The sequence below is a fragment of the Polypterus senegalus genome, chromosome 6 (assembly GCF_016835505.1).
Source record: "Polypterus senegalus isolate Bchr_013 chromosome 6, ASM1683550v1, whole genome shotgun sequence".
Taxonomy (NCBI): domain Eukaryota; kingdom Metazoa; phylum Chordata; class Cladistia; order Polypteriformes; family Polypteridae; genus Polypterus; species Polypterus senegalus.
Genome location: NC_053159.1, coordinates 93,659,422 through 93,674,970, shown reverse-complemented (window position 1 = coordinate 93,674,970; position 15,549 = coordinate 93,659,422). Strand labels below are relative to the sequence as shown.

At 40.7% G+C, this 15,549-nt stretch overlaps 1 protein-coding gene across 7 annotated transcripts in view; it reads left to right on the top strand.

The window, feature by feature from the left end:
- The first annotated feature begins 5,739 nt into the window (after window positions 1–5,739).
- LOC120531263 (myc box-dependent-interacting protein 1) overlaps window positions 5,740–15,549 on the top strand; it is a 125,283-nt gene continuing 115,473 nt past the window's right edge. For 3 of the 7 annotated variants that reach the window (XM_039756516.1, XM_039756513.1, XM_039756512.1), the window contains exon 1: window positions 5,742–5,949. In XM_039756516.1, the coding sequence (XP_039612450.1) occupies window positions 5,869–5,949 (81 nt within the window). In that variant the 5' untranslated portion in view covers window positions 5,742–5,868. Of the gene's footprint in view, window positions 5,950–15,549 lie in introns of all 7 variants that reach the window. The other 4 variants (XM_039756519.1, XM_039756518.1, XM_039756517.1 and 1 more) reach the window with 3 other exon arrangements.

Sequence of the window (15,549 nt, the reverse complement as noted above, 5' to 3'; positions counted from 1 at the left end):
AGTCCTCACCGGATATTAATATGCACCAAGTGGATTCATCATCAGCGGAGGTTGGATAACCTGGCGGTAAAGCTTTGTGACTTTCAAAGAAGCAACGGGTTGTGGGTTTGAGTTATTGTCGCCAGTTAAGAGCAAAAGGTTAGTGAAATAAAAGTTAAAAAAAAAACACACACACAAGAGAAATATTCAGATATTCATTTAAAACACTTAATCACACAGACTAACGTTGCTCTGTTTGGCGTTTTTCCATGTATTCTCTTTTAATGTTTTATCAAACTATACTCACTAACTATGGTCACAAGTCAGTAAATGTACTATTAACTTGTCTAGATTTACTCGCTTAGTACAGGTACGTTTACGTACTTAAAAAAAAAAGTTCTAACTTTTGTTACGGGTCAACTACTTTCAGCATTGCTGCTCATTAGCATTATCATAATGTTGCTCAACCAGATAAATACTATTAATACAGACAAATAAATAATACACCCGAATACAATACAAAGCAGTTGCTGAATCTGCTCATTTGAAAAGAAAAAAAAAATATTGTGTGAAAAAGAAGGTGCCAAGCAGCAATTTCATCACTTTATATTTTACTAATATTTAACATTTATTCTATAATATTTACAGTTACATAAATATAAATAAATGTATTTTATAATATAACACTCTATCCATGGTGCATTTTATGTTCATATTTAGTTATACATTAATCATGGCATTCTGGCACAGCCAAAGAAGTAGTGTTCTTGTACAACTGTATATACATTTCAGCTTTTGAATATTAATCTTTTGTATTTTTGTTGGTTTGTATTGTTTTTACCAAATAAAACTAATTTTGGCATAAGCAAACCTGTTTATTTCTTATTAGATAGATAGATATTGATAACTTTAAACATGAACTATAAAAAGGTTATAGCTAAGTAACTCAGTGAGGTGCATTTTTTAAAAAGTTTATGAAACAATTGTTAAAATATTATGCTTCACTGACACGTTCATTTAACATAATACAATTAATTTAACAAAGTGAAAAAGTTTTATTCATTTTATATAAAAATATCATGTGGTTTCAGGATATACTAATTTAGTGCATTAAGCATACTTACATTATCTCTCTATTATAAAAAAAATCTTTGAAGGCTTGGAAGGAGACGATACGTGATCTTCTCGGAAGACAATTTGACGTCCCGGGAGAGACACTTTAATGTAACGCGAGACAAGGCAGTGAGACAAAAGGACAACTGCTGTACAGGCTTTTAAAGAGACGATACGCGATCTTCTTGGAAGACAATTTGACGTGCCACGAGAGACACTTTAACATCCTGCGACCAAGACAGTGAGACAAAAGGACAGATGCTGCAGAGACGTTTAAATGATCGGCACGCAGCAAGACAAGAAAAACATGCAACTCGGCAGCAACAGCAGAAAGATAGCAGCTGATCAGACCGCATCCCCTTAGCGTGTGTTCAGCCCTAACCCCCCTCCCACAATATGAGCGGCAGAGACACGAAGAGGCTAGAGTGTAGTGCGTCCTGGGTGGGGTGTGGGTGGTTGTCAAATTGAAACGAGCAGGGGGCAAAGCCTCCTAGTTTTAATAAAAATAATTTTATTATGTGCAACCGATGTACATATTTTTTTATTTTAATCTGATTTGCCATTTTTTTCAGTATAGGTTTATGGGGCATTGGGACTCCTTTTGGAACAGATGGGACCTGTTCTGCCACGACGTGTTACATCTGAACTGAATTGGCACTAATGTGTTGGGGAGACATATGAGAAGGTTAGTCAAAGATTGTTTAAACTAGGACATGGGGGGCAGGGAGTTTAGGATAGGCCAGGTTTAGAACTGTACATAAAGGAACAAACAATAGTGTAAACATAAAGTTTAAATGTAAAAGTAAAATGAGTAACACACTAAAAATAGCTTGACTTAATGCTAAAAGTATCAAAAAAAAAAACAAGTAAGTTGGAGTTTTATGTAGAGGAGCATAATTATGACATTATAGGAACAATGGAAAACTGACTAAATAATAAAGATAGCAACAAGTATAACAGAGGGATACATATTTTTAGTAAGGACAGAAACAACCGGAAAGGAGGTGGGGTTGCTGTTTATGTCAAACAGAATTTAAAAGCAAGTCCTATTCAGTTGGACGATGAGCCCCATCTTAGTGAGGACATGTGGCTTTGCCTGGAAAACATTAGGGAAAGAGGCCTTATTTTAGGAGTGTGTTATAGACCACCCAATGCAGACAGCAATTTCAACACACATCTTTTTAGTAATATTAAAAAGGCAAGTTTATAGGGGATATTATAGTCATGGGGGACTTTAACTACTCAGATATTAACTGGGATAACCTTACAAATAATGGAGCATAAGATTAGGAGTTTTTAAAAGCAATCAGTGACTGTTTTTTAAGCACCAACACTGGGTGAAGCCCGTCTAGATTTAGTTTTTTTGTAATAATCAGGATAGAATCGAAGGTATATCATAGCACATCTATCCACCATCAACAGCCACGTGAGCTCCTTGCTCAGCACTTTTCAGAGTGGGTTGAGGGTGCTAGGGCTAGGCCTCCTAGGGTCTGATCCTGAGTTACATTAGGTGCTAATGTCAAATTAATTAGTGGTTACAATAGATTCAGCTTCTTTTTCTGAATCCACTTTTTTAGGGATGTTTATCCCTGAACCATCAGATGACAGGAAGCATCCAAACTTAAAAATGAAACGCAACCTCTCTCACACTAGAAACCAAGTTGGGGTGACCAATTTATTTGCTTCACATGTCCTTGGAATGTAAGGAAAGAAGTGGAGTTCTTGGAGAAAATGCCATGCAGAAATGTCAGTTTCATGGATTCAGGGACCAGGCTTTATTCTTTTAAATGTTTATTCTATATATGCTCACATTTGAAAAATGATCCCTTGATCCGGGTGCTGGTCAGTGCCTTTGCACAGGGCCATGTGCAAACACCTAGAACATGCTGAATGGCCTTGATACGCCATACATGTTTGTAATGAAGACATGTACTAAAGGGCAATAGTCAAAATATTCAATTCTCAATAAAAAGGACCCTAAACTGTGCAGTCAGATGGAAGCAATACTTTAGCCTAATCAAGTGAAAACAGCAGGCCTCCTTGGTGGATGTTGATATGAAAGCACAACTGCCTACTTTAACAACTCACCAAAACTCACCACTTCTCTTTCCAAGGAATGTTTTTTTGGACATGGTTTGGTACAGCAGCTTCACACCTACAGTGAGATTCAGAAAGAATTCAGACCCCCTCCATTTTCTGCACACTTTATTGTGTTGTAGATTTCATTTTAAATGGGTAAATTTGCCATTTTTGCCCATCAATCTACACTCAATAAACCATAATGACAAAGTGAAACCATGTTTCAGAAAGGTTTGAAAATGTATTAAGAATCAAAAACTGAAATCTATCATTTTTAAGTATTCAGACCCTTTCCTGTGACACTCCAGATGTGCTTGGATGGATTCTGTTTGCTCCGATTATCCTTGAGATATGTCTAGAACTCGATTGGAATCCTCCTGCGGCAAACTGAATTGACTGGATACAGTTTACAAAGACACACACCTGTATTTACAGTATAAATCCCCACAATTCACACGCATGTCAGGACAAAAACCAAGTCATGAAGTCCTCCATGATCAAATTGTGGTGAAGCATAGATCAGGGCAAGAGTAAAGCCATTTATAAAGATTTTAGTGTGCCCAGCAACATAGTGGCCTTGATGATTGTGAAATGGAAGAAGTTTGGAACCATCAGGACTTCTTCTGGAGTTTGCTGTCTTTCTAAGCTGAATATAACTAGGCAAGAAGGTCCTTGGTTAAGGAGGTCAATAAGAAACCAATGGTCACTCTTACAGAGCCTCAAAAGTCATAAATTGGTGAACCTATCAGAAGGATAACCGTTTCAGTAACACTCCATCAATTTATGACAGAGTATTAACACAGAAGCCACTGTTGAACAAATTACATATGTTACATTTAAAGGACTCTGATGGCATGAAGAAAAAGGATTATCAGGTCTGATGATAGAAAAATTGAACACTTTGGACAGAACTCCAAGCACAATGTCTGGCAAAGACCAGGTACAGTTCATCGGTTGCCTAAGACCATCCCTACAGTGAAGCATGGTGGTGGCGGCATCATTCTATGAAGAGGTGCTTCTCAGCCGTAGGGACAAGGAGACTGGTCAGAACTGAGGGAAGAATGAATGCAACCAAATACAGAGAGGTGCTAAAAGAAAGCGTGCTCCAGAGGGCATGTGACCTAAAATCGTGGTGACAGTTCACCTTTTAGCATGGCAATGACTCAAACATACAGCCAAGACAATGCTGGAATAGCTTTGAAACAAATCTCTGACTGCCCTTTGGTAGCTCAGCCATGGTTCAGACTTAAAATCTATAGAACATCTGTAGAGAGACCAGAAGAATGACACTTTCCAGACACTTCCCATCCAATTCTAATGGAGCTTGAGCATCTGCCATTAACAATGGGATAAACTGCCCAAATCCAGGTGTGTAAAGCTTGTAGGGGCTTACCAAGAAGAACCGAAGTTGTAATTGCTGCCAAAGGGCTTCAACAAAGTACTGAATTATGGGTCTGAATGTTTATAGGAATGTGAGATTTCAGTTTTTGATTTTTTTTTTAAATATGCAAACCTTTCTGAAAACATGTTTTCAGTTTTGTCATTATGCATTACTGAGTACAGATTGATGGGGAAAAATGGCAAGATTGTTCATTTAAAATTAAATCTGCAACACTAGAGTTGTACGGGTCTGAATACTTTCTGAAACCACTGTACAGAGATCTGGGTTCAAATCTCATCCTGGATACTTTGTGCGTGTGGATTCTGGACGTTCTGCTCTTATCAGTGTGCACTATTTTCAGGTATTCTGCTTTTACTCTGCAATCCAAATTCATGGTGCCCAGACCACAGCTTGATCCTACCAGTCCATGTCATTGGCTGATTTATTTGTGCTAGTAATCTGACAGTTTGAGGGATGTCCTAATCAGTGATACCAATTAGAAAAGCAAGGTCACAAAATGAGTAGATGTGCCATTTGTCTCACCTACCTAGGGAACTTGCCTTCTTTTATAGGCTTGCTTTTTTTGAACTTGGTCAATTGACTAAAAGTCTTGAACTTTTCCAACTCTGCAAAGGTGTGGTGTTAACAGAAGGGGTGGGACTTTATGCAAAATATCACACTTGGGATATGAGATTGTCATGTACATAAAACTTGATTATTTTTAAGTTAAATCAGCCTAATCTATGGGTGTGGTAACCTGACAACAGGTGGCAAGGTGGTGCATTAGAAGGGTTGCTGCCTTGCATTAAGGAGACCAAAGATCACGTCCATGTGTTTAGAGTTGGCATGTTCTCCCAGTGTTTACGTGGGTTTTCTATGGGTGCCCCGGTTTTCTCCCACAGTCCAAAGACGTCCAGGTTAGTTGGATTGGTGAAGCAAAATTGGCCCTGATGTGTACGTGTCTGTGTTCACCCTGTGATGTCCTGCTTTCTGCCCTTTGGCATTAGAAAAAGCGACAGGCGCGAATGTCACCTAATCATTCAGATGTATCCTTTTTTTAATGTTTGTGGACACCCACATAGGCATCGCCACCTCCCTCATTGGCATCCCCAGGCGCCTGTTCCTTTAAAGGGTGACCCAAGGCAGAAGCGGTGCTCCGCCTCCTCTACCCCGCCCCCACCTCATCGACACGCCCACCACAGAAGCTCGCTTGTCGCCTGTCAGTGGCAGGGATAAACCAGCTGCGCCTCCCGTCCGGTCGGGATCCTTAGCATCCCCGCGTAACGCTCAAACATCATAAAACAGCAGCAGGCAAGATGGCTGAGATGGGGAAAGGGGTCACCGCGGGCAAACTGGCCATCAACATGCAGAAGAAACTGACGCGAGCCCAGGAGAAGGTAAGGGGCCGAGGGATGAAAGGGGCGCTGTAGGCAGAGCGGAGCCTGTCCTCGGTGAATGAAGGCGATCTGATCAGAGATGCGTACAAGTACTGTCCATATCGAAGCACCAAACAAGCAGCTCGTTTTCATGTGAGTGTCGAGAGCCGCGCCGTTTCCTTATCTCAATCTTGGAGCGGTTGACCCCAGCAGATATGCGTCTGCTAGATGGGGAGTTCTGTGACGAGTCGGAGTGCATTAATGCTGAACAGATCGCTGATGGTTCCGCAGCCCTGCCTTGGTTCAGTGGTACAGCGGGGGCTGAGGCGGACCCGGTCCCTAAACTCACTGCCAGTCGTTGAAACGGTACTGCTCGCCGCGCGGAAACCGCAGTGCGTGCGAAGGAGAGTCGGAGCTCCGTGTGCATTGTCTTCCCTGAGCGTGGAGCCTGCAGTCTGCCTAGCCGATCAGCCCCACCTCCTCGCGGCTCCTCTCCGTCTTGCTCAGCGAAACCCGAGGAGCCACGGGGGGAAGAGAAACAGCGGCTGTAATTTCGTGGTTTCCTGCTTCTTTGCATGGGGAGGGCTGACTCAGGGGCTCCCTGCTGTACCTGATTTTGCTGACACAGAGCACCTGCTGATTGGGGATGCTTGTGACATCAGACATCATGTCATGTGTTGTCCCTAGGGTGCTTGATGACTGTCCCAAGCTGTGGCCTCAAAGAACATGCCATCGGTGGTAATGTCATTATTCGCTGACATACGTGGGCGAAGTCCCTTCAACTAGCAAAATCACCTTTCCCTCCTTTTGAGTCTTCTTTATTCGTGGTTGGTAGGTCATTTCCTATCATGCGTTTTCTGCAATCAGGAATCAATGATTTTCCATTTAATTATGTTAGCTCAAAGTTAAATAAATTAACATGGCCTCTAAACGAACAATATTAACAATCATTTCAAAATGTGGTGGTCTTTGGGGGTCCTAATTTACTCTCCTTTAATTATACTTCCAGATAATTTTAGAGAAGACATAAGAGAACAGCTAATATTGTTGCCAAACTGTACCCCAATTCAGTTTGATTCAATCCCATGCCTTCTCTATTGCAGGCTTTTATCTGGGATCTTCAGTTGAAACACATGGCACTGGTGGCATTAAATTGTGTACTCTGCTAGGTATGAACCAGTAATCCATTCACCAGTCTGGAACCCTGTAGTGGAAAAATCAGGTTTAGAAAGTAAGAGGGGTTCATGTGTACTGTTGGATGCTGTTTTGAACTTTTCTGTTTTATGGAAGACATCCCTTTTATTCTTCTGAAAATTATATTTTGCTAACCCACCATCTAAGATCCAAACCTCATAATTAGAAATGAGCATATGGAACAAAAATGATGAGTGTGATTTGGAAGTTGGCCTGCTTTACACATGAACATCACATGAAACGGTCTACTAGATTTAAATCTTCTTTCTTCTATATGAGGACATGGTTACTGAGATTTGAGGCTTGGTAACCTTGTAGGGATCAACACACTTTTTGAGCAAAGTCACTTATAGAATTACACGGCCTCTAAAGCTGATGTCACATTGCATGAATTCTAGGCAGAGGTGATATCCTATTGACAACAACAGTTGCTCATTCTGTTGCCTGAGTATGTAAGTGTATACGACTAGAAATCACAGGGGATGTCAGGTTAGACAACTATGTAATGACTTTCTATCCCAGTTTCACACCTCCGAAGTATGTTGAACTGACAGCCAGTAACATGCTGCCTGATGGAACCAGTGCTGTGTGATGGGTTTACAGGTATGGCAGGTGCAGCTGCAAACTCTGTCCTGTTTTTTCTTTTTTCTGTTCTTTTGTGGTAAATAAAAACGTGACATCAGACACACAAGCCTCTATTCTGTCTTCAAGGTTCAAAACACCCATGTTCCTTGTTGCTCATAACTGCATTATATGTATTGTACTCATAGGTGGGTGCTCATTGGTTGTCAGCTCTCATGCACACAAGCCTATGATTGAAAACAAATTCACATCTGTATGACTTAATTAGGGGTGAGTCGCAGATTAGTTGGACTGAATCGTTCGGCATGTCACACTGCACGACTTGTGTCACTTGAGCGTTCTGCGACTGCCCTCGACTCGCTAAGATTACATAATGTAGATGTATTGTAAAATGAGATGAGGCTTTACTGTTGTGTGGATTCTGCATTTTTCTACCTCTCCATGTCTTTTACAACTCATCCATTGTAAGCTCCCATTATAATTTGGAAGTAACCCCCCACCCTATGGCACCACAAAAAGTGAAGTAGTTTAGGCCTACATGAGTAAGTTGTGAAATATAATTTGCATTGAGGGACTTACAAGCCAAAATTTCAGGGGATGCCCCTCAATAGTTTCTGCGGACGCTGATAAGATGTTAAAGTACACCTATGCTTTTAAAATCAGGTGATTAAACTGTGAATGGAATTCATTAATTCTGCCATAGAGGAGAAATGGACCTCCATCCATTCAAAGATCTTCCCAACCCGTTTTTCCAGGGCAAGATCCCGATTATTAATCTGAAGTAAACTCAGAAGTGTCATCGCTGTCCAAGAATTCTCCAAGATTGCCCAACTATCCAGACAAACTCACTGAAGCCTGTGCAGTTCCAGGTTCTCTTGCCCACTGCAGCGTGAGTCATCTCCTTCTCTGCGGACTGCAGATTGAAAGGTTATGGTGGGATGGAGGGGGTTGGGGTTGCAGCTGCCTCTTGAGGATCATGCGTTTGCAGACATGGTGTTATTGCTTTGCCTGAGATGCGCAGCCGGCTTAACTCAGTGGTGTGTGGGGGTTAAGAAAGAATGTGCCAGAGGAGTCTGTTTGTCTTTGTAAGGGGGTGGTGGTGTATAATTAAATCTCAGCTTGTAATCAGTGGCGTAGACAGCAGTGTCAGAGACGACAGCACACTTTGCAGAGAGCATGTTGGGTATTTGTCTTCTTAGGTGTAAGTTTTACACAGCCATTTGTCGTACTGCTTATCTAAACATCCATCCATGCATTTTCTGAACCTTCATATTAAACTGGAGTCAGAACACTCATCAAAATGCATTAGAAGCAAATCAGGAACAAACATACTGCTCTCTTTAGACCACAATCCATCCATCCAATCATCCATCTATTTCTAGAAACTGTTACCTTATATTGTGGCAGGGAACAGGGGCCATTCTAAAAACAGGAAACAAACCTGTTTAGGGTGCCAGTTAATCAAAAAGTACCCTCATCTCTCGTACAAGTTACAGTTAGACCAGTACTCATTTGTGAATGTAAAGCATGTTTAGAAGGATCACCACATGGTGTTGGGTTACTTGATTCCTGCAGGTTCTGCCTGCATGAAGGCTATCCAAGCATCAGCTGCTCCACACATAAGTATAATTTTTCATCCGTTGATTTTCCAAAGCCTTAAGTGACAGGCTTTCAAGTAGATAGTGGTACCAAGAACCCAAGTCTTCAAGCAATTTTAAGAATATTTCTAAGGGTTAGCCCAGTATATGTGATTGTGTGTAGGTGGACCCTCCTATGGACTGGTATGCCATCTGGAGTTGGCTCCTGAGCTGCACACAAAATTGCCAGAATAATCCCATGTTTCTTGTAAACACGTACTGCAAAATATTACATTTCTGGTCGCTCTATGATGACAGCTCCCTAATGTTTTTAGGCATTAATGCTTGCAAGCGTTTACAGAATACATTTGCAACCATGTTTCCTGTAAAGTCTCTGAGACATGTAGTAGGACTAAGTTTCCAGATCCCATCCCAGCAGCAGTGTCCACAAACTGGGGTCTACCCTGAATAGGATGCTAGTCCTTTTGGGGCAGACTTTAATTCTCACAGCCACACATCAGTGTTGTTCCGGTTTTCACCTGATTATTAAATCAACATAGTATATTTGGAGAAAGCTCATAGATACACAGGAAGGAAATGTAAACTCATACAGAGAGACCAGATGGGGAAATGAAACAAGGGGATCCTGGGGCAGGAAGGTAGCAACCCTCACCTCTGCAGCGCTGTGGTTTGAATATTGACTTGAATAGCAATTAATTACAAATACGTTTAGCACTGAGTGAATTAGTTTCTAAATTTCTTGCTAGAATTCATGAACTGTTCACTTTCCTTTAATGGTATTAGAGTCTAGTCCTTGATATTCGGTCGTAGAAAAATTTAGCTTTCCAAAGGTCTGACAGAAGATGTGTCTTAAGAATAGCATATCACACCTCCACAATCTCACATCCTCATTCTGTGCTTGATAGTATTCTTATTAGGAGATCAGACATAAAAAGGAGTGAGACTTGATGGTACTGTTTGAAGGAGGGCTTGGTATTCTGAACTGGAGCACAATACCATTACGGGAGAAAATGGATAGTAGATAAACAAGCGAAAATCCAGGATGAAAGGATGAAGCCTTGAAAAAATTATAAGTGATAAGATAATGAAAGACAAGATAATAATAAAAATAATAAAAGAAAAAACTTTTATTAAACAAAAAAAAAATTATAATGAGTGATAAGATGTGTCTTACTAGTGGTGTTGTTAGATAATACGAATTAGGTGATAATATTATTGGGCAAAAAGTGTAACAACCCAAAAAATGAAAATCAAGAACCAAGGTACAGTTGATGATATTTAAAAAAAAAATGGAAAATTTGTAATCAAGAACCAGTCAAAACACAAAATTGTAGCTATAAGGAAAAATAAAAATAACCAAAGTTCAAAACACAAGAAAACAGGAATCCAGTGTAAGGTAATTGATTTAGCAAAAGAGGAGTAAATGAGGGGTAGGAGCCTATAAAAACTGCAACATTAAGACAATTGTGACATGAACCATCCATTCAGCCCAACAAATCCGCCCATTCTGTTCACTAGGATTATCCAAAATAACATCAAGGCGAGATTTAAAAGTCCCTGAAGTATTACTCTGCAGCACACTATGAACACTTGCTGCTCTGTCTTCTTTTATAATATGGAGACCAAAACTGAACACAATACTCCAGGTAAGGCCTCAGTGGTGCCTTATATACTGCATGTGTAACCTCCCTTGACTTGTACTACACACATCCTATGTGCCTTCTTGATTGCTTCTGCCTGTTAGGTGGATGTAAATAGTGATGTGCCCACTTTGACTCCTAAGTCCTTCTTATAAGGATTACTGTAACGAGTCAGACGTCTCATTAAGTATTCAAATCTAACATTTGTTCTTCCTATGGTTAATACCTTAAATATACTTACATTTACTTTCATCTGTCTCAAATCTGACCAAGCCTGTATGGTGTCCTTGTCCCTCTGGAATGATTCAACTTGTTTTACAATATCTGCCCTTCCACCCAGTTTGGTGTAATCTGTAGACTTAAGCATCTTATTGATCATATTCTGGTCCAGATCATTTATTTACATTACAAAGAGCGGTGGCCCCAGCATCGATCCTTTAGCGACACCAGTTTTAACATCAATTCTGAAAAAGTTCCATCACCTTAACCATTTGTTTTGTGTGTTTGAACCAATTTTGTAGCCACCTACACACCTTGCCCTGAATTCCCACTTGTGATGTTGCAAGGAAGTAGATAACAGATAACACCTGGCACTGAAAAATAATTTGAATGGCGATGGAAGAGGTCAAATATAAATCATGACTCGTAGTCAGAATCCTAATTTCTGCATACACCAGGACTCCTGTCAACTTATGCTGTGTCCTTGATGCCCCCAGTTCTCTTTGCAGCTAGTGCTCACAACTCCATGCCACACTAATTGCAGTCCATTCTTTGCTTTTTATCTAATACTAATACATCCAGTATATGATTCAGTGTTAATATTGGTTTAGTAAACCTGCTTTATCCCTGGCTGGTTTGGAGAGAACAGAAAGGCACACTCATGCATGCCATGCCACTAATTAACAGTCAACCATCCAGACAGCAAGGGTTTAGAATGAAGGGACAGTCACACAAACCTGGGAGGAACAAGGACATCCATTTACTGAGCCTCCTTTTCTCATTAGAGGGCTATGCAGAATCACAACAGGAACCAGCCCTGGATGTCAGCTCATGCCTAACGCACTCACACACATTCAGCTTAGCCAACTCCATTAACCTAACAGATATGTTGTTGAGGTGTGAGAGGAAACAAGAGAAAACTATCATGGGTTCAGGAAAAAGTCCAAACTACTGGGGAATATTCTTTACAGCCACTGTATTTCTAACTGTGAGCATGCTACTGAATGCTTTGGATGAAGGTCACTTAGATATATACTGTAGGTAAATAAAAAAAGCAATGATTAACTCTGGCCATTGATAGTCTCCCATGTTCAGTACTTCTTCCCCCTTGTTATAAAAATAGTTGTACAAGGTAACAGTGTTTGATGGATTAGGTGCCCTATTGCTCATCCCACTATAGAATATCAACATTTCATAACTTTACAAGTGTCCTTTTAACTTTGCTGAGAGGCTTCAGTGAGCTGGCAGCCTCGAAACACTGTAGAATAAAATGCACCTGGGTGGGACTTCATCTACTGCAGTCAAGCTTCCTTCATCTCCTAATTGCCGGAATCCCAGTTTTAGATTGTTGTCTTAATTAGGTTCTCAAGCGTTTTCCTTTCAAGCTTGTATATACAACATTATCACAGAGACGAAACATGTTTGGCCAGACTGTGACTGGAGTTTTGTCTTTTTCTATGTCACAGGCCTCTTCACACTGGTCTAACTAGGGAGTCACTGCTTAAAAAGACTTTGCCCACTCTGTTCTCCTTTTTAGTTCTTGTGCCCATTACTTGTTCTTTTCTGGTATGCATTTCTTTCAGTAATCCAGTTTGGCCTACCTGACCCAGCACTTAAGTCTTTTGTTTTGCCCACGATCTTTCTAGGTTTATGATTGTTTTGTCTGCATCTTTTTTAATTACAGCGATGCTGTATGTGTCTTTCTCTGAGTTGAATATATTTGAGAAAATTCACATCTGTTCTTCAAATGCCCTGCTTAGGCCCCATGACTTGGGCCTAGAATAAGGTTACAGATCCTCATGCGGTTGTAAAAGGTAACTAAAGGATGTGGGAGTTAGGAAGGGCATCCCAACTGCAAAAGTTTTGTCTCTTTGGTGACAACTGACCAACCTGGCTGAGCGTAGGAAGAAGATCCCTAAACTGTCAGTGAGAGAGAAATGCCAGGCTTTGCCTAGCTTTCGACTGGAATTGATTGTCAGGTCTTGCTAGCTATGGAAAGAAAGACTGTTTGCCATGGAAAGCAATCCATTGCCTCCTCCATGCATACGACACGTGGACAGCTTGACTATGGATGCTGCTAATTAGGAAGTGTTCCCTATCCCACAATTAAGCTTGACTATGGATGCTACTAATTAGGAAGTGTTCCCTATCCCACAATTATTGAATGAACAGTGTAGTATCTGCTGATTGGTCAGATGCTATCATTGCACTGTTGGTATGTTAATACCTTAATTCATCCACTTTAATGCTTGGTGGAGAGGAATGATCCAAAGCGACTTACAACATTTATGATACAATTGGTTACATTTCTTTTGATAGGCAGGTCAAGTGACTTGCTCATGGTCACACAGTGCCAGTAGTGAGATTTGAACCCACCGCCTCAGGGTTTAAAGTTCAAAGCCTTAACCAGTACACCACACTGGATGGGGAGCTCACCTTTCATAAGCCACACTGACAGACACTCACACCCAAATTCAGAGTTTCCAGTCAAAATCTCCTACCCATCATTAGGAAGAACTAGAAAACTGAAACACTTAGGAAAATTCATAAAACCCGGAGAGCTCAGAATAACAACCACTTTGTCACTATCATATCCTTGTTCTCAGCCAAGACTTCCATTTCTTTTGGTTAGCATGCTGAGTTCCCTTTAAGCTGCTGCTTTTCACGCCACATTTGGCAAACTTCGAAAAGGCAGTGGCAAGTGCTGCACAGAAGTTAAGTCTCACAGCAAGCATATTCCATGATGTCTGCATGACCTGCCAGTTATGGCTGTGAATCAGAACTCGGACAATAGCTGTCAAAGGTAGACGTGTTTCAGTCTCAAGGGTTCAAATGCATAACTGAAGAGTCAGTGATGATTTTAGCTCATGGCGTTGAGCTGTTTGTAAGTGAATGTTAGTTACTTCTGGATGGTGGTGTTTTCTGGGCTCTGAAGAGCTTCTTCACCTCCTATCTTCAAAATGTTCCTTGTCCTCCACTTTTCTACTTCTGTTTCAGTGACTTCCAGGTCGCCACAGCCTTCAAACCGCAGTGCCATGTGATAAGGACACAGGAGTGGCGGACGTCTTATCATATACTGCCTGCTTTATTTGGTCTATTCAATGCAAGGCTATTCATCTGCAGCCTATAATGTGGTGCCAAGAAAGTGATATTTTAATGGTGTCTCCGGGGGAATGTTCAGACGCACCTGGCCTCAGCAGCCTGCTACGTTGTGCTCAGGCAGAAAGGGCAGCTCGAGTTTCCCCTGTGTTTTTGTAACTTGGTGATGGCTGCTTGTGGCTCACACCCACATGTGGTTTAGTAGCATGGTTAGAGACTTGGAAATATGCACATAAATGTCATAGAAAGCTGTTTTACCTGTGCTGAATGTCTTGTGATTCTGGCTCACCATTATGAGTGAAGAATGTGTCACTGGGACAGCTCAGCGATTCCAGTTCACCTATAAAGAGGAGAGGAGGCAGCTTAGATTTTCTTTTTTAATTACCATTATGCATATATATTTTTAGGGTTGTATTTATTTACTTTTTTTTAAATACATAAAGGTAGAAGTCTGTCTGTTTTCAATTCATTAACACATTTCTGAGCCCCATTTCATTTTGCATAAATACCCGTTGTGACTGAGAGAAGAAGTATCTTACACTGAAACATGTTAATACAGCATTTCATATGTAGAGGCTCAATTAGTTGCCGTGTCAAGGGCCTGTGTGAACAAAACCAACCCATGAACCCCAGGAAAGCAGACCTGTTCATTTTCTGAGCAGACACCTTGTTTAATTCTGACAAATTTTCCAAGATGGCTTATGTGTAACCAACTGCTAGACAATTGACCACACAAGACATCACAGATGCCCTCACATATGTCGGGTAACATTCAGTTGCTGATCATAAGACACGCAAGCGACTTGCTTGATCACTTTGCAGAACTTTTTGTCATAGATCGTGAATTACAGGGAGCTTCTCTCCCCTCAAATGTTGGCCAGTTGCAGTTTTTTGCCACCTTTTCCCCCGCCAATAAAAGGGAGAAGCCCAAATTGAGGTCTGTAAAGTTTGGTGAAAATGGAGCTTTGTACATCATTTCGAAACAGTAAAAATGTAATAGATCCTTGTTGTTTGGCATTGTCTACAGTGCTTTTACAGTATCACTCCAAAGTACTGTTAGGGTGTCTTAATTTGTTATGTTCTGGGTGCCAAAACATTTAAAAAGAGAATGATATTATTATAGATAGATACTGTAGATAGATAGATAGATAGATAGATAATTTCATTTGTCCCCATGGGGAAATGTGGCTTTTTACAGAAACTCTATAAATAAATAAACACACACACTTTGGACACAATGACTATAAAGCAAGAAAATTTAAAAAGAAAACAGTGAGGCATTATGCAGA